The following is a 19619-nucleotide window of genomic DNA, read 5'->3' on the forward strand; positions in this document are numbered from 1 at the left end:
GTGTGCAGGAGTGCAGTAAAGAGGGGAATGTAGTCAAGGTAATGGACGTCCCAACACCCCCTGAGCCTGTTTCTGCTCGAAAGAACCTTTTTGAGGGGGGAGAAGCCTGGAATCAGAATTCAGCGAAGGCCATGTCCTCTAAGGTGCATACATATATCTTGATTTTTTTTTTCTTCTATGGCACATTTGTTTTTCCCACAATAAATGTGATTATTTTTTTTTTGGACCCTATTGAATTTCATTGTCTAAACAAATGTTAAAAAGGTTATCAATATTTTATTTTTAATATTTTTGTACTGTTCTCTGAGGTTCTTTCATTATGTTAGATCAAACATACAAATCTGTTCCCCTACCAAAACGCTATGTAAACTCTGCTGGAAGTGAACGGCCACTGGTTTTAGGTTAAAAACCCATAAATACTCTGCTGCACATCAGACAGTAGCACTGCACAACACAAGTGTGAGTAATATTTTTCCAGATGGCCACAATTACCTTGTCTGTCATTGCAAAGATCCAGTATAGCAGGTGCTTTATTTGCAGGCCCACACGGAATCTGCACTCGCAGAAATCCGCAGATTTTTAGCCCATCATTAAGTCTATGCATTTACTTGCGTAAATTTATATTAATTCAGTTTTTAAATTTTCACTAATATTATTATGATGTAATAATAGCAATATTAAAATGTTCATATGATTTATTTATAATACAGTTTGTAAAGTAATACTGTATGTTCTGTCTTTGAGTAGAGATATTGTAGGAGAGACTTGCTTTGTTTACCAAATAAGTGGATCTAATTGGATTTGCATTGCAAACATTGAATTACAGTTAAAATGGTATTCTTTTTTTATTTCATACAGTATATTACGTTTTTAGTCATGATACTCCTAAAGTCATTCCGCATAAATCCACAGGTTTTAAATAAAATTCTCTGCAGAAATAGCAAAAAATGTCCGCAGACTCTTTCTGGGCCTACTTATCTGAAACTAATCTGTGGTAAAATGTGAACGAAATATGAAGTTGTTACTGAAAGGATCTGGATATGTTTATCTTAACAATAAAGTTCATCCTCACTTTGGTATCAGAAGTAAGGCAAGGCAAAACTGTTTTCTCATGATATGGCATTTTTATTGCATTTGCCTCTTGTTTTTGTTACCTTATGCATGTACAAAACTGTTGCCAGAGCTAAACAGACCAAGAAGTGGTGTTGATCTTCTGTAGGGGCTGTTTTACCAAATTGTAATAACATGGCACATTCTACAACCGGTTGTTTTGGCAGATTAGTTTTAATATAAGCAGCTTTGCGTCCAGTGATCTAAAACTTACAGGATTTTATTTTTATTACAAAAACATCTTGCATGTCATTAGATTAAGGTACTTTTGATTTCTCATTACATGCACTTCTTTACCTGTTATGTGCTCCTGCGATTACAGACCACACTGCAAAACTATAAAGTGTCTTTTTTTATAAAGTGGTCTAAAAAAGTGAATCTACACTAGCATTTATGGCGGAATCATACTGTTTTACAATTCATGATCAACATTTTGAGATTTGAACAATCCACATTTTGTCCTATAATACCCCGATGGAGGTAACTTCCCAGAAGCCAAAACAGAACAGTGAAATTATTCTACTTACTCATCAACCATTAAACATGAAATCCAAACTTAAAAAGTGTTGAAATATTAACATATTACACCTTTTGAATTACATTATAGGACCTAGATATCTTGTTTGTCATTGGCTGATTTAGAAATTTAACTCTTAACTTAAACAACTTTCATTCTCAAAAGTGAATGAGTAGCCTAAATGAATGAATAAATGACAGCAAGTTACTCTGCTTTAGGATACAGAGGGGATGAAGGTGGGTGTGGCAGATCTAATTAACCAATGGGTGAAGGGAAGTCCTGATACCAACGACAAGGGCTCCAAAGTGGCTGTAAGTTTATCTAAGATAAATGTGTCTGAATGTTAATCTCATAGCTCATTCACTCCTGGCTAATTTCCTTCTGTATCTGTTGTATCATCTTCTTTTTCACCATCTTTAGTTGTTCACAACCTTTTCGATAAGGTAAACAATTCTTGCCTTTCTTCTTCTTTGTGCTTGCTTTTAAAGCTTTGTGAGGTTTAGGTTCTATTAATTTTTCATCTTTTACAATGTCAGTGTGCTCCATGGGTTAAAGTCCTCCATTGGCTAAAAGCTATTATGAAAGATTTTTTTGGAGGACACTAGCAATTTCAGAATTCTGCTAAGATCTGCTTCGTCTGTTGCTGTGCAATGGTATTTTCTGAAAAGAATCTATAGAAAATAATAGAAAACGGTTGTAAGGTTAAAGCTCATGCTGCCCTAATGGAGATGTTCACAAAACAAGCCTGATGTTCAATGACGCCATCTAGTGGTTAAGTCCACAATCCAAATGTAAACTGTTACTTTCTGCAGTTTTATCCTATAAATAAAAACAATATTTTAGCCATTTATCATATTTCTTTTGTATTTGACAGTATCAGGATGTCAAGGCTGGTGAAGTGCGTAACATAAAGTCCATGTGGGAGAACCTTAATGAGACTTCACCACAGGACAGATCTTGTGCAAAGGTATGTATTCTATGACCTTACTGGACCAAATCACACTTAAAATCAAAGACTTAAAAATAGTCATGAATAATAAAAAAGAGCAATGCCATGCTGGAAACATTTCAGAGCACATCTTTTGAGTTTTCCTAGTGTGAGGAACATTTAATCTAAGCCACCATTGTACACCATATACAGTATCATCTTGTGTGCAATTATAACATTTTGTCAATGTTTAAAGTTCTTCAAAGAACCATCACTGATAATAAAACATTTAAGAGTGCACCATGATGAGAAGAACAGCATATGCTGGTTAGGTAGGTTTTGAACCATGGCTGCGGGTATAAGATGGTTCTTATTCTGCTCAGGACCAGATTAAGAGCAGTATCTGATCCTGAAACAATCAGTACATGGCCAGCAAAAAAACAGCTTAAACCAGCAGCCATGGCTCAAAATCTACTCAACCAGCATATGCAAGATCAACCCTATAGAAACATACACTTTTAAAATTAAAGATTATTATTGGCTCAACCCCCCCCACACCGTCCCCCCCCCCCCCCAAGATATATAAAATGCTCTTCAAACTAAGACAAAAAAGATATATATATATATATATATATATATATATATATATATATATATATATATATATATATATATATATATATATATATATATATATATTTTTTTTTTTAATAACTTACCCAAGATGGTTCTTCTGTCCTCACTGAAAAATCTCCATTTTCAAAATTCTTAATTTTAAGATGCCTACATGTTAAGATGTACTTGTGTTAAAAACAACAACAACAACAACAACCAATAAACGGCATCAGTTAATCATTACAGTTTTTCTATTCACTAGAAATATACACTCTCAGATATAAATGTACATGATCTGTCAAAAAAATCTGTCTTTTCAAAAGGTATACTTTAGTACTGTACACTACAGGTGGAGATTAGTACCATTGGGGTCACTTTTGTACCTTTAAGGTACTGTGAGGTACTCGTTTGTGCTTTTTAGGTATTAATATGTACCTTTAAAGACCTGAACAAAAATAAATCTTTTAAAAAGTTACTGCCCCAGTGATACATTTTATACCTTTTATTTCTGAGAGTGTAGGCTTAGTCTTATGTATCTGGAGTGATCTCTGTTTTAAGTAAAACTTCCATCTTCTTGACCTGGCTTTTGATGTAAAAACTTTATATTTTTTTTTACCTTTTCAGGGATTGGCTGGGAAAAGGTACAAATTTGTTGAGAGCGGGCACGGAAAGTATGAGAAGGTCTTCATTAGTAATGAAACAAACTGAGGAACAAGTAAGAAAATCCCTTTCTTTATTCAAATCTTTTATTCAAAATAACAAAATATAAATCCAGCATGTTCATTACTACATGGACATAAATCATGCGTTACCAAACTAACTACAATCTGATCATGTGCTGTACATGAGCTTGGCAGAATGCTGCTGGTTATCTACTGTACAGAAATAAGCACACGGCTGCATCAAAACTATTTATACTGTAGGTGTACAGAGTGTAGCATTTGTATGGTGATTCATTGCCGAAGAGTGTTTAGAGTGATTTTTCACTATTATCTCACACAACAAATAGTGTTAATCTATGCTGGTTCTATTTGAAGTGTCTATTGAGTTTTACCTGTCGTTTAATTAGTGTGCCATGTGTGTGAGTTGTGATGTGCTATGTGAATGTGGAGGGAGTAAGGGAAAAAGACAGCCATCTGCTGGTTTTTGCAACAGCAATCACAGAAGTACAGAGGCTGTACATGCAGTACCAACACATAAATGTTTTTCTTGTTTTTGACCATCTTCTGTTAATGTTACATGCCTGCTGTCACACATGTCAGACTAATCATGCTCACTATTTTTAACTCTAAACAAATTTATGAAATCATTAGCAAATTTTCAGTACAAATTTGTCATTATGAAAACATACAACACACAAATGGTTTAAAAAAAGTGAAAAATAATGCATCTATACTAGCGTTTATAGGGGAATCATACTGTTTTGCCATTCACGATCAACATTTAGAAATTTTTCTATGCGTTATGATGTTTTGAGCAAATGATGGGAGAAATTAGCAAGAAGTCAAAACGGAACAGTGAGGTGAAATTATTCATAACCATTGAACATCAAAACCAAACTGAGAAAGTGTGAAGAAGTATTAACAAACTAAACCTGTTGAATTACATTATAGGACCTAGATCTCTTCTACGACAACCACTGATTTAGAAAATTGAACTCTGCACTGTAAAAAAATTCGTAATTTTACGGTTTATTTCTGGCAGCTGGGGTGCTGCAGAAATTTACTGTAAAATAACAGAGGTTGAATTACAGAAATTTAAATTTAAGGAAATTGCTGTTATTTATTGGCTGTTATTTTACGATAAATTTCTGTAATTTAACAGCCGTTATTTAAATTTTTTCCGGCACCCCAGCTGCCAGAAACAAAACGTAAAATTACAGATTTTTTTTTTTACAGTTTGCAGTTTAAAGAATTTTACAATTTTTATTAGATAAAAATTGTAGAAAGTAGTGGAAGTGAATCAAAGCCTTTCATCAAAGTTGTCCTAAAACTACTGAATAACCGCCATTCTTGTCTTGGGACAATATTGAAAACTTTTTTTTTTATCCACTTTAAATGTTGACTACTGTAGTACAATCCTTATAGTAACAAAAAAAGGCACTGGCAGCTCACTACTCATTTTTGTACCTTACATTACATGACCAGCTAAGATAATATACTGTATTGGTTCAGTACAGCTAAAAAATAAATAAATTGATGAATTAAAAAAATATAAAATTCACATTTTTAGACTTTGCAACATAAAAAGTTGTCCAGCTGAGATCAAGATCCAATAATGCAGTGGAACATTTGGGAAAATAGGTTTTAAAGTGCTGTGAAAAGTTATTTAGAGCTGACATAGAAGAGCAGCTAATTTGAATTGGTCTTTTTCATACCAATAACATTAAAATAATGTAAAAAAATACTCAATAATTAGAAGAACACCGATAGGGGACTGAAAATAGATTTGCAACCAATATTTTTATGATATCCATATCACTTTAAAATATCAAGGCTTCTTCTTCTTAGTAATCTTATTAATAATAATAATAATAATAATAATAATGACTTATTAGAGTGTGACTGAAAACATACAGCTGATTCAGTGATAAAATTATTCACAACCTTCATATTTGAAATGATGTCATTTTAATTGGAAGTTCTGCCCATAATTCATAACTAATTAGACTTGTTCTGAAAAAGTGCCTTTGTTTTAAAAATTTTTTTGCTACATGTTCAAGTCACACCTTTTCCACTTTTTCCTTTGACCTTTTCGAAATGGACGACCACCCCCTGTCATAACTCACCCTGAGCAAGACTCTTGACACTGCTTAAAACGTCACATTCTGAAGCTCTCTATTCTAAACGCGTCTGCTCTCACCTCCCGGATCAGCTGACACAAGCAAACTTAAACCCAGGATCCTTCCGCACTACTCTCTGAGCCACTGTCCTTGTTTGATCATTCTCACCATTACGTTTTCAGTCTTTGCTCGCTTCCTCACTCACCACATCCTGAGCAGCTGCACCCATCAGTCGCCCTCTGAATGCAGGAATGCACTAGGACTCCATTTCTGCTGACCAGCCCCTTACTGCACTGCTCAGAGAGGAGTACAGTGTGTAGCTTATATGAATTATTGTTGAGTTCATTTAGAAAAGAACATTTTGAACCCTACGTGGTTTGATCATTTTGAGGTTCAATATTTGTCTGCACAATCCACCAAAAATGACATGTGATAAGAGTTTACCAGAGAAACAAGGCAAACGTTTTGCTCATATGTTGACCTTTTTTGACGCCAAGATACAGTAGCAATGCTAGGGCTGTGTACGAAAGCTTAGTCAGCTGACTTGTTGCCTGACTGCCCTATCAAACAGCAACCCTGGAGATAGCATTTGTACACTTTGTAAAACAGATTTCAGACAAACTTTAAAGCATAATAATTAAATCATGTACAAACATGTAAAGAGCATTAGGGATAACCTAATGAATATTTGCTTGCTCCAATACTTATCACTTGAAATACCATTAGAGCTTTTGGATCACACAATCAACCAGAACAAACACTGTTCTGAAACAATTGTACAGTTATAAATACTGAATTGCACAAATAAATCAATTAAAGTTTACTCAAAATACAAAAAGGCAACAAAGCAAACTTTGGGTCACATGCTGACTTTTTCAATGCCAAGCTAACAATGCTAGACCAACAAGCTGTCTTGATTTAAGTAAATCACATGTTGATTAGAACGCATGATCAACAAGAGCAAACACTGTTCCAAAACAATTTAGGGGGATTTCTAAAGTCGATCAAAATTCACTCATTTTTCTTTGACTAAGTCCCTAATTTACCAGAGGTTGGCACAGTGGAATGAGCCACCAACTATTGCAGCATATGTTTTACGCAGCGGATGACTTTCCAGCTGCAACCCAGTACAGGGAAACACCAATTCACTCTCACATTCACTCATACACTATGGCCAATTTTTATCCAGTTGACCTATACAGTGGTCCCTCGCTGTTGTTGTAAGTGCAATTTGACATTATATTTTTACAGCCATTGTGTTCTGCGTCTTGATTGGCTGTAGACCATTGTCAATCAATGTCCTCCGTGTCTCCTGTACAGTACAGAATGCGCTCAGCTTGCCAAATTAATGTAAATATATCGCTAGCAGTGTGGGTTTTAACAACGTTGCAAAAAGGGTTGTAACTGTCTGCAGAAAGACCATCTTTAAGGGGATCGCACACCACACAACATCACGCAGCTCCATGCAAACATTCTATTGTGGTACGCACACCGTCAGCGGCTGTCAGCGGTGCCCAGCTATGACTCAGGACACTGTTCATATTTCTGCCGCACCACAGAGGGGCATCTTAATAATTTCATGTTAAATAACATGCAAATGTGTTCGTCCGGCGTGTGTTTCTTCCAACTGTTATGTGCGTGGCACATGCAGTATACGACCCCCTAAGGATGGAGTCTGCTTTCACTTTGTGGATCAGTGACTGAAGGAAAAAAGAACATTTATGCTGGATGCCAACATTTTCAGCACAAAAGCTAAAAAGCATTCTGAATCTTTTGCTGACAGTGATGAATGCTCACACCTGACAACAGGTTTTGATCTTTGGTTTCATTCTATAATATTTATTTCTACGAATGTTAGAACTTTGAGAGTGAGAGAAAAGTGTGAACATGTTAATGCCTGTTGGAGAAAAGTGTATAAAGTGTGCAGTGAGGGGTTTTACAGTCTTAAAACATTTATAATAATTGTAAAAAATAAAGCTGTCTACTTCTCGGATTTTGCCTACTGCGGGTGTATTTTCAGAATGTAACTCTCATGATAAATCGGGGACCACTGTACTGCAGGTCTTTGGACTCCGGGGAAAACTGGAGTACCAAGAGGAAATCTATGTGAACACAGGAAGAACATGCAAACTCCACATAGAAATGCCAATTGACCCAGCCAGGACTCAAACCAGTGACCTTATTGCTGTGAGGTAACGGTGCTAACCACCAAGCCACTGTCGATCAAAGTACTGATTTGCAAAAATAAATAAATCAGCATACTAAATAACACAATTTATTATTTTTTTGGTGGAATGTGCAGATTTCTTTCTTTTTTGGAAATCTTTTTGGTCTACACCTATTGCCTGGATCATTATTTTGAAGGTGCGGCAAATCTCTGGTTGTTTTAGAATAATTTCTAAATAAACTCAACGCTGTATATTTAAAATGCAATCAAACATCTTCCGTTTTTCCTGTAGATGAAGCAAATCCTCTGGCCTTTCTGTTGAAGTCTTTTGGCTCTTCGCCTTTTTGTTTGCGATTCAGCAGCCCTCGTTCGAAGGCTGTAGCTATTTTATTAAGAGGTTTGGCAGCTGCCTCCTTCAGTTTCCGGGCATCAAAGCGTGGGCTGTAGAGGAGGATGGGCAAGCGGCTGACGAATGATGGTACTATCTGGCCATCCTTCTCTATGTTTTTCCGCTCCTCATCTGTTTTGTTACCATGTATCTGCTTCATAATGTTCTCTTTTGTGGCAAACATATGAAAAAGTACCGCATCCCACATTTTTGTTGCCCTGGGCTCATCTTTCTTTTTTACCACATCATGTCCACCCGTCAACTCTTCTTTTGCCCCTACAGACTTGTCTTTTGCACTCATCTTTATATCATCTTTCTGAGCATTTTTGTCCACTTCAAAATCTGGAAAATCAGGGACATCAGGTTCAACCACCATGTGCTTTTTCAGCCTTGTCCAGCCACTGAGTTTGGCCTTCAGGCCTTTGGGTTTCTGAGCTCCTTTAGGTTCATTTACCTGCTTCTGATCATCTGGCATTGGTTTAATAGAAGCCTCCTCCTTGTGTTCAGTGGCTACAACCTCATTTTGTTTGTCATTGCCTAATAAATCTTTAGAAGACTTATGAGGTTTTGAATTATCAGACTTTGAAACTTTGACATCAACTTTACTATCCTGGGATGCTTTGTTTGGTGTCTTTACATCCATATTAGATGCTTTGGCTTCTGTCTGAGCTTTAGCAGAGCTGTCCTCAGATGAGTGTGGTAGAGATTTGGCAGCTTTGAGAAGCATGGCAGCAAGACTGTTTTCTGCACTTGCAGCCTTTTGGAAAGACTTGACATGTGAACTTGGTAAAGGCTTCTGAGTTTCAGGTTTTAAGGATTTGGTCTGGACACTCTCTGTATTTAATTTGGTGTCTTGGGGTACATCATTTGATGCTTTTAAACTTCTTTGTGGTACAGCTGAATTTCCTGACTTAGATCCTACTGTAACATCAGCTGCAGCTTTACAGTCATTATTTATTTTATTGGAGTTCTTAAAAACTGACAACAGACCTGCAGTCGGCTCTTTTGTTGCACCACTTGGGGGGTTTAAGTCTTCATTGCTTTGTATTTTCTCCATTGCCAAGCGGGAAACTGGTGTTTCATTGTTAGACACAAATATCTGTGCGTCTGGTGGAATATTAGATAACGTGTTTGTTTTGTTTGTAGCGCCTGGAATATGTTTAACACCGACGTCATGCTGACCTTTGGTTTCCGCCATGCTTTGGTTGATTTTAGCAGTGGATTTCAGTAAGGGATGTGTTGAATTTGGGTTTAATAAAACATCGTTTTTATTTGCTTCTAGATTGGTGTGAACAACAGAATTAAATGCATCTGATTTAAATGTATTAGCTATTTGAGATGACTCTGGCTTAGAGGGACATAAAGTATTAAACATGTCTGTTTTAGAATGACTTTGAAGATTAAATTTGTCTAATTTGGGGAAAACTACATGATTGCCTGCATTAGACTGACATGAGGCCCCAGGGCTGGATATTTCTGTCTTTGACGGGGCTGTAAAGATAGATGGTCCTAAACTTGAGTGCGCAGATATAGTTTCCTCTGGCTTTGTTGCAGGTTTAATATCAGGAGGAACTTTAGTGTAACTTCTGGTGTCTGCAGATGGCATTCTAGTGTCTGGGACATTGGTTGAGTTTGGGGTTTTGTTTACAGTGAAACCTTCATTGCTGTTATTTACAACATTATGGAGTTCTTTCCTTTTTATGATGGTGGTAGAAGAGTCACAGACAGCAGAGTATGTCTGGTGGGTTTCTAAAGAACACCTGGATAAGCATGACATGGATTTCTGCTCTTGGTTTGCAGAAAGTTGTGATTGCATTACGTTCATTGATGTAGTATTACAACCTTCTGTTGGATATGTAGATCTGTGTGCATTCTCTAGCTGAGCCATTTGGTGTGGGATATTTTGAACTGACAAGAAGTTCTTTGCTAACAATCCGGTTGTATTTGAGTTCAGAATATTTGACTGTACCAGGGGAAAAGGGTAAGTTGGCATTTTTTTCCCCTCCACTGTAAAAGGAGGGGTGAGGTCGTCTGTAGACACAGAAATTAGTTTTCTAGAAGCCTCTACTACAGCAGTGGTGTTTACCGCCATATGTGTATTTGGAAGTCCATGGTGTGTCACATCTTCAGAATTTAAAGGTGTTGGTTTTACTCCTGCAATGGTCTCTTGCTTATTCAAACTCTGAAGTAGTATTTCTGAAAGGGGCTTACAGATGGCTTGTGTTTCAGTTTTGTCTCTTACTTGTACATTTGCTTGGTTTGTTGTTGAGATTTGTGAGGGCTGTGCAGCCACTGAAGTTTGTAGACCTTTCAAATCTCCTGACAATTTATCTGCATTGAAATCAGGTGCATTGCTAAACACCTCTTGAGGTGAATTAGTTGAAGATTTGGACATGGAATTCTCATATGCCACATTTGTCAAATCCTCTGGTAGTTCTGACTTGGAAACAGAAGGAACATCATGTGAATTTACTTTGATTCCACCATGAGCAATATATTCAGCAGGTGTCAAACCATAGTATGTTGACTTTCGTTTTGGGATGTTAATATCGTTTTGGAGTGGCTTTTGGTTGCCCACAAACCGCGCAGGTGGTCTTGGTGACCAGTAAAGCGGAGTATTGGTTGTTTGGTAGCTTCGGGAGGGTGCAGGCATGGACGTCTCCTGACTTGCATCTGTTGGAACAGTCTTGGCTGGTGTCGTTATACAGGTTTCTGAAGTTTCAGTTTTAGTCACTGGATACTCCTGTGGAACTGTAGATGTAAGCACCTCACATGCTCTAGAGCTTGACTTGTTAGCTTCACCAAAAGCCTTTGATAAAGAAACTTCACATTTAGAAATCTTTGGCATCAAGCATTCTTCAGAATAAGCGTGAGAAATAACTGGTTTGTGTCCTGTGGCAAACACAATACCGTTTGGAATGGAGTTCCTGATTTTATCCACAGCAATTTTTTTCAGTTCATTATCATGACAAGCTGTGGCGCTTTGAGCCTTTATACCAATCGATGCAGGAGGATTAAACCAGTGATTTTGAGGTATGGCTCCCTGATGGATTTCCGTAAAGGCTGTTGACTCCATTGTGGAGGATGATGTAGAATTTAATGCAAGCAATGATTGATTACTTATTAAAGTTTCAGAAACTGGTCGTTTTGCCTCTATGACTGGGCTTGCAAGTGTACTTATTTGACTAGAAGTTGTTTGAGCTTGATACATCATACCTGAACTCTGTTTAACATCTGTCACTGGGGTTTTTGCATTAGATGGTGATTCTCTTTGAAAAGTTGAACCACACGTCCAAGAGTCCTGAATAGGAGGCTTTGAAATCTCATAAAATGAGGTTTTTGCAGTATAAATCTTTGTTTGTGGAAAAGCAGCTATTTTTTCCATTGTGGATGTGTGTGACCCCGCTGTTTCCATGATGTGGCTGTTTGTGAGTGGTGTTTGAGTAATTAATGCAGGTGCAATGTTTCTATATCCTTCCCCACTGAATTGGCTGACTGGAACCTGAGAGATCGAAGGTTGCGTCTGGTAACCCGGCGGACAGAATGTTGTCAAACTTGGAGCAGGAGGTCGAACTACAGCTAAAGGGGGAACTTGCATTTGCACTGGGGCTTGATAAGACTGTTCTTTGCCCAAAGAACCATGCATCATCCCTGATCTTGTGCCAGACTGAAAGGTTTGGCTGAAAGCTATCTCGAAGGATGGGTCCGTGTCTGCATCAGTGTCATCATCAAAAAGCATAGAGGAGCATGTGTAAAGAGGTGCTATCTGGTGCTCATGTGATCGGGCTGGGTAAGAGTGCATCTGCGCCGACAGTGTGGGCGTGGAGCTGTAGTGTGAGCTGCTGGCTGGGTATAAGTATGGAGAGGGGGAGTGGCCATAGAAAGAGCTGTTGGAGGAATATTGAGATTCGTAAGTCCTGCTGAAGAGAGGAGTTTCTGGAGTCCTTGGTGGGGTGGAGTGCTCGCTGTGCTCCAGGTCAGGGCTGGCCTCGTTTACCGGTGATAGACTCGACCGGAACGGGATTGGTGTCTGTGAGGAGGAGCCCACTTTCTTCTTGGCACTTTTCTTCAGGAGTTTCTGCAGGCGGGCATTGTCTCGCCCTGGTTTTGGTAGTAGAGGGGGAGGAGGGTACTGCTGTGAAAGCAGATTAGGCTGACTACCATAACTTAAAGCCATCAGCATTTCAACACCTGCATTGAAAACAAGCCACAAATAGATTTCTGGTATTAAAAATACAACTTCAGTTCAGACTGAATTCTAACTTTGGCTTTACACTTGATCTCTGTTTTTCCATTCGGGTTGAACTGAGTATCATGCTTAATAAAATCAAATGGCTGGATCCTGAATTTTACAGTATTGCAAATCAACATTGTACAATGACAATCCAACTGTAATTTATAGCAAACAATATTGGCATGTTTATTACATGAAAGCAAATCCTTAAATTTTAATCTTTAATTTTCGGTTACTTGTCATTTCATTAAAAGAATCTGTGTATGTTACTAGTAATCTCTAATGCTGCATTTACACTGCAGATCATGATGCTCAAATCCGATTTCGAGGCTGTATCAGATTTTTTTGATGACCCGCTATCATCATCTTTTAAAAATGACTCATATTCAATTGACTGCATTTACACAGCACAAGGCAAAAGGTGCTATGAGCATTAAAAAATAAAAATTAAAAAAAAGAGTGGGCGCAGACTGACAGCTGATAGTAAAAGAGCACTCTTTTCTCAATTTCTGTATTTAATCTGTTCACAGGGTTTCATTTTTTAAAATTCTTTTTTGACTATTTGTTTTACTAAACAGTAGGTATGACAGAAAAGATCTTTTAATACGCTTTTTTAAAACAGTAGGCATCTTAACGTCATTTCCCTGGCGTGATTTATGCATGTGATGTTTTAGTCTAGCCTATATTTATGTGGCGGATGTTGCACGCTTTCTCTGTGTCTCTCTTGTTAACATGCTTAAATACTTGTGCTGTGTCAACATAAAAGCTTTTTTGTCCTAGTATATAAGATTTAAGGTTTGTGACTGCTGAAGCATGTTCCGAAATGATAGCGTCAGAGTTTATGTCATTCGCTACACGCGACCTGCTTACACTGCAGACACAAGGGCACGGATCTGATTCATATCGGATACATTTCCACATATAAACAAGGTCTGAATCTGATTTGAGTAAATCGGAATCCATGCGATTTTTGTCCTTCTTACACGTACATGGGCCATATCCGATCAGTGCCACATGGGAAAAAAGAATCGGAATTGGGTCACTTGAACAATGCAGTGTAAATGCAGCTAAATGAACTCAGATAACACAAACAACAGTGTTGAATTGTGCAAAAACATACATGTTTATTCAACAGAAGCTAGTTTAATACTTGAGGTTTACCTGCAGGATGTAATTCTCATTTTCAAAGAAATTGATGGGATTATGACTGATTGAGAGAACTGTTTGGTCTCAGTGTATACTGTTGAGGTTGCTGTAAAATAACAGCCCTAAAAAAAGTTTAAATATATATTTTTTCTCTTTCTCTTTAGCTGTCTGTTATATACAGAGATGTCTGAAGACGGGATTCTGATGGGATCATTGTCCTTCAGTTTTTGCACTGTACATCTTTTTTTTTAAACCCTCTCAAATGTAAAAACTTGTAATTGTGTATTAAGTGGTGCCAATGGTATACAATCACTTCAAATGACTTTAAGGATGAAGATTGAAGTTAGGATGATATGCGATGAAGCTTCAGATTCATGTCAAATTGTATTCAGCAATGTCCAGTCCTGCTCCTGGAGAGCACATGTGTTGCAGAGTTATGTCGAACACATCTGCCTGGACATTGTTGTTCTGAAGAGCTTGATTAACTGCTTCAGGTATGTTTAATCAGGGCTAGAGTTAACCCTGCTTAAAGGCGGCTCTCGAGGAACAGGACTGGACAACAACTTCTTCAAATAATCAAACACAACTTGATTTTTTTGTGAAAGCAAAAAATATTTTACACTTGCATGTGCATTGTCAGGATTCACGGATTCTCTGTTTAGTACAGATAGAGGAAAAACCTTATAACTATTAAATATACAAGTCTGAAAGAGGGTTTTAGATGCGATTTCTCATACCAATGAAAAGCACATTGTGTTGTCTTTTAATTCACTGAAAGTGAATACTAAAATGTATACCTTTTTTTATTCTTATTTTTTATGCTTATCAGCATTTTATTCAGAATTTTCATATTCTCAACATCTTGCTCTCATTTTAGTCATTTTTTACCCTTTGTGAAATGTCGCCATATACTGTAAGTGAATGCTATTCTGTACTGTAGCTAACGCAGTCAACACATGTAAACCTATCAGTCAAACGACTGTGCAGAGGAGAATGTATTTGTCACAAATAAACCTTATAATAAATACATTTTCTCTGGGAGTTCCACTTTGTCCACACTGTTGAACAATACTTTGAAAAATCCTGTTGAAAGGTAGGTTTGTCCACCTGTGTTTATTTAGCATAATCAAACATATGACAGGCCTTTTTAAATTAAGATTGCTTATCATTATGCAGAATATCAGTCAATTCTGATTAGCTTTATAAAGTTCCTGCAGGTAAATGCAGTGAGTGAGTCACTGTGTATCTGGGTTACTTCAGTATATGTGTGTATTCTAGTGTCTGTCTGCCAGTAGCGTCCCTGAAATGTGATCATGAGCTGCTCTAAGTTTTATTTTTGCTCTTTGAAAGACTGCACATCCTGCAACCACAATAAGCCTGGAAAGATAAACACCTCAGCCTCAATTCTCACAGATGAGCCTAATAAATGCTTTCTGTTAGAAGAATGCTTTATTAATACTCTTGAGAATCACTGCATGTTTACATTGGTCTAATAGTTGTCAAGCTGGTTAACCTCAGTGATCTAATTTCCCATCTGATTAATGAACTGATCTGAGGACTGTGTGACTAACAGAAATCTGCATAGTTTGCAATTGTAATGCATGCGACTGGAGTATTGTTTTAATTAAATTCTCTTAAAATAAACAACAAAGCAGAGACTTACAGTGATGCCAGAGAAGAGATGATGCTGATCTGCAAAGAAGCCGAACATACATATCCATATCAATTATTGCAGACTGCACAGGTACAGTGAAATGTGTGTAGTAGAGAAACAAGTTGCACAGATTCCACTGGCTATGCATACTTAATATGTCAAAAAAGGTGAAAGCTTTCAGAGATTTTATGGCAAGCACTTGTGTAGTTCTAGTCAGCAAATCAAACAGAGGCCTGATGCAGAGTCATGCACCAGACACAAACACTAACAGTTCACACACTACTAAACTCCATTATTGTTGATGTTTTTGTTACCTGTGCAAGTAATGCTGTGCAATTAAGTGTGCGTCTGCAGGGTCCAACTCCAAGTGCTCTGGGGGAATATTAGTAGAACAGAGCGACAGGACATGGTGACCTACCCCTTTTCCATGCCAAAAATAAAACTCCTTGCCCTGAATTCAAGCTGGGCTCTGACAGCCAGTGAGCTGCAACCAGGCAGGGGGTTTCCACTTCACCTGAAACGTATGATAGTCCTAGAGCGTGTGTTAGGTTATTGAAGGTTTTTGTCCAAGCAGTCGTTGCAATCATTTCTGAATGCGACAGGTCTGTTGAAGGTCACCTGGAATCGGTTTTATTAATAGTTTGGAGTTATTTTTTTCATATTTGTTTATTTTTTTATTTGTTCAGCAATTTAACTTAAGTTTTTTTTTTTTTAATTTTGTAAAAATTTAAGTAATGTTTCAGTTGAAATGCATTTCAAGGAACATGAATGGTTTTAGTTTTAGCTATAACTACAATAATCCTGCATGGAATTATGCTGTGGTAATGTTGCAAAGAATCTGTTTTATTGTTGTTTCTTTTAGATAATGTGGTGTAGTTTTTATTAATAGTTTAAATTAGTTTTTAATTTTTGATTTCTGTTTAATTGTAATTTGTTAAAATTTTCAGTAATTTGAGTCGTTTTTGTACTTGTTTTTGGTTTTAGTTTTAGCTATAACCCTGTCTAATGACCCTGCATGGAATTGATATGTTGTGGTAATATTGTTAACTGTCAAATTCTGTTAATATGTTTTGTTTAAGGCATGTGTGAAGATTCATGTAGAAATTATTAGCCCCTTCAAGCTATATATTTTTTCGATAGTCTCCAGAACAAACCATTATTATACAATAACTTGCCTAATCATTACCCTGCCTAGTTAACCTAATTAACCTAGTTAAGCCTTTAAATGTCACTTTAGCTGTATAGAAGTGTCTTGAAAAATATCTAGTCAAATATTATTTACTGTCATCAGGGCAAAGATAAAATGAATCTGTTATTAGAGAAAAAAAAAAAAAACAGCGTTCCGTTAAACAGAAATTGAGGAAAAAAATAAACGAGGGGGCTGATAATGCAGGGGGGCTAATAATTCTGACATCAGCTGTAGGCGTCATTCAACTGTAGACCACAAAATCAAAAGACATAAAATCTATAATTATATTACATTTTATTGTATTATATTATGTAATTAACATTAAACTTGAGGTCAGTTTAATTTTTTAATATCTTAAAATAAGTATTTATTTAATCAAAAATACAGTTCACATTGTAAAATTGTGAAATGTTATTGCACTATAAAATATCTGTTCAAAGTTTATAATTTAGTTTAATAATTTATTCCAGCTATTTTAAAGATTAATTTTCAGCTTCATTACTTCAGTCTTCAGTCACATGATCCTTCAGAAATCACTTTAATATTAATTATTATTTTTATTATTATTAATACAATTATTAAAACGTTAGTAAGGGTGGCGCAGTAGGTAGTGCTGTCGCCTCACAACAAGAAGGTCGTTGTTTCGAGCCTCGGCTGGGTCATTTGGCATTTCTGTATGGAGTATGCATGTACTCCCTGTGTTCGCGTGGGTTTTTTTCCAGGTGCTTCGGTATTCCGTACAGGTGAATTAGTAGCCTAAATTGTCCATTGTGAATGAGAGTGTATGGATGTTTCCCAGAGATGGGTTGCAGTTGGAAGGGCATCTGCTGCGTAAAACGTGCTGGATAAGTTATGTATGTATGTGTGTGTGTATATATATATATATATATATATATATATATATATATATATATATATATATATATATATATATATATATATATATATATATATATATATATATATATATATATAGATAGATATATATATATATTTATATATATATATATATATATATATATATATATATATATATATATATATATATATAAATATAAATATATATATAAATGTATGTATATGTATATTGTTATTATTTTTTATTTATTTATTGTTTCTTCTTTGTATTATTTTTAACAGTTTGTTCAGTATGAAACTTCAAAATCCTTGCAAAAAAAAAAAAAAAACTCAAGACATGTACAGGGCAGGAAAAAATCGGTAGTTTCAAAGCACCTGCCAGTTGTGCACTTATTATTTTCAGGATTTACGCTCAAATAATGATCTACAATATATACAATAACATGAGAAGACCAGTCAGTGGCCAAATATAAGCTGTTTCATTTGACATGGAGCCGGTCGCCTCATGGGGGCAGACATGTTACGATCACATGACCAGCTGAAAAATCCTGGCTTTATTTCTGTCTCCTTGTAATTGGAGCCTAACACTTAAGGATTAAATTAATTGTGTTCGACTCCAAACAGCCCATTTTAACAATGAACTTGTCATTTTTTCTGTGATCCTGCAACATTCAAAGCATTAATGCTCATTTAAACTCGTATCTAAGCTTAAAATTCACCATATATTTTTGTTTCCTGAAAATTGTTGGAGTTTGAACCACATTTTATATGTGGTGTCTTCATTATGTATCACATCTAAAATTAAAGTTTTGTCCCAAACCTTTGAGTTTATTCTTTATTTTCTCTATTTTCATTTTGAGCACAAAAATAGATATTATGATAAGCAACCATTGTCTTCCATAGTAGGAAAAACAAATCATTTTGATCATAATATTATCATAAATTATAATTTGGAACCAAATATTATGGTTACATGTTTCCAGCTGTCTTCAAAATATCTTTTTTTGTGCTTGTCACCTCCTCTGTTAATGGAGGGCTGGTGTCCTGCAGTATTTTATCTATTTTTATGTCTTGTTATGAGTAGTTTTAAAGTTTGGTTTAAGACTATAAAATGTTTAATGGTATGGGTATGGCTATAGGTTTACGGATTGGTTCAAGTAACAGTTTAAGAGTTGATAAAGTTTAGGTACAAATTTACCAGGATGGGTAAAATTAATGACTGGTTAAGGTTAGAGACTTGTTTAGTGATATGGAATGAGTTGATTAACAGGCAGGCCAATAGTGTACACAGTAAAAAAAATAATAATAATTTTACGGTATTTACTGTAAAATAACGGAGATTGAATTACAGAAATTTAACTTTTTTTTTACAGTGTAACTGAGCATGTAACCGGTTAATTATAGATATAATTACTCTACATGTACAGTATTCATAAGTTCACAGCAGTTGATGGTATTTTATAAGAAAATCTTATGAACAAAACAAACATATTAACATGGTTCAGAATTGTACTGATCCGTGTCAGTTTCTGGAGGACTGCAGCTCTGCACAGTTCAGCTTTAATCCTAATTACACACACCTGATCAAACTGTTTGAGTCATACAGGTTTGTTTGAAGTCTCCGGTAAGTGTGCAGGAGCAGGGTTGGGCAGCGGCTCTAGGGGAATTGAGTTTGTCACCACTGGCTTACACAGTGTGTAAGTACATGTCAGATTGTGTCGATTAGTTTTTACAGCAAGTATGATTGTTGCTGTGATTAAGTATGTCACCATTGAGGCATATGCAAAAAACGTCATATGGCTAAACATGGAAAAGCAAGTAAGCAATTTTGTTCATGTTGTACATAACATCATCAGTCCATTAAGCCATTTGTGATGTCTACCCTGTGTCCTGCTCCCTACAGCATCCACAAAGACGTCTCGTCTCCCTCTCCACAAGCAGATGTCTAAAAGAGCCTCAGACCCTTAGCATGCTCTGCCTCTTAACTTGGGCTTATTTTTGCTTGCCTTGTGCAATGACAGATATAGCGAT

The 19619-nt window shown here is 36.3% G+C and overlaps 3 protein-coding genes across 8 annotated transcripts in view; 2 read left to right on the forward strand and 1 right to left on the reverse strand.

The window, feature by feature from the left end:
• lsp1b (lymphocyte specific protein 1 b) overlaps positions 1–14928 on the forward strand; it is a 30166-nt gene extending 15238 nt beyond the window's left edge. For 3 of the 5 annotated variants that reach the window (NM_001423832.1, NM_001423833.1, XM_087258345.1), the window contains 5 exons: positions 9–143; positions 1846–1938; positions 2502–2594; positions 3795–3885; positions 14052–14928. In NM_001423832.1, coding sequence (NP_001410761.1) covers positions 9–143; positions 1846–1938; positions 2502–2594; positions 3795–3878 — 405 coding nt within the window. In that variant the 3' untranslated portion in view covers positions 3879–3885; positions 14052–14928. Of the gene's footprint in view, positions 1–8; positions 144–1845; positions 1939–2047; positions 2071–2501; positions 2595–3794; positions 3886–14051 lie in introns of all 5 variants that reach the window. The other 2 variants (XR_015494472.1, XR_015494473.1) reach the window with 1 other exon arrangement.
• Positions 1–19619, forward strand: part of esyt2b (extended synaptotagmin-like protein 2b) — an 846120-nt gene that overhangs the window by 81967 nt on the left and 744534 nt on the right. The window lies entirely within an intron of this gene.
• On the reverse strand, positions 3887–15926 carry LOC560010 (uncharacterized). Its single transcript, XM_087261575.1, has 4 exons — positions 15856–15926; positions 15551–15579; positions 5274–12698; positions 3887–4867 (listed from the first exon to the last, which is right to left on the reverse strand). The coding sequence occupies exon 3, from the start codon at positions 12688–12690 to the stop codon at positions 8386–8388; it is 4305 nt and encodes a 1434-aa protein (XP_087117701.1). The 5' UTR covers positions 12691–12698; positions 15551–15579; positions 15856–15926; the 3' UTR covers positions 3887–4867; positions 5274–8385.

The sequence above is a fragment of the Danio rerio genome, chromosome 7 (assembly GCF_052040795.2).
Source record: "Danio rerio strain M-AB ecotype USA chromosome 7, GRCz13ab, whole genome shotgun sequence".
Lineage (NCBI taxonomy): Eukaryota > Metazoa > Chordata > Actinopteri > Cypriniformes > Danionidae > Danio > Danio rerio.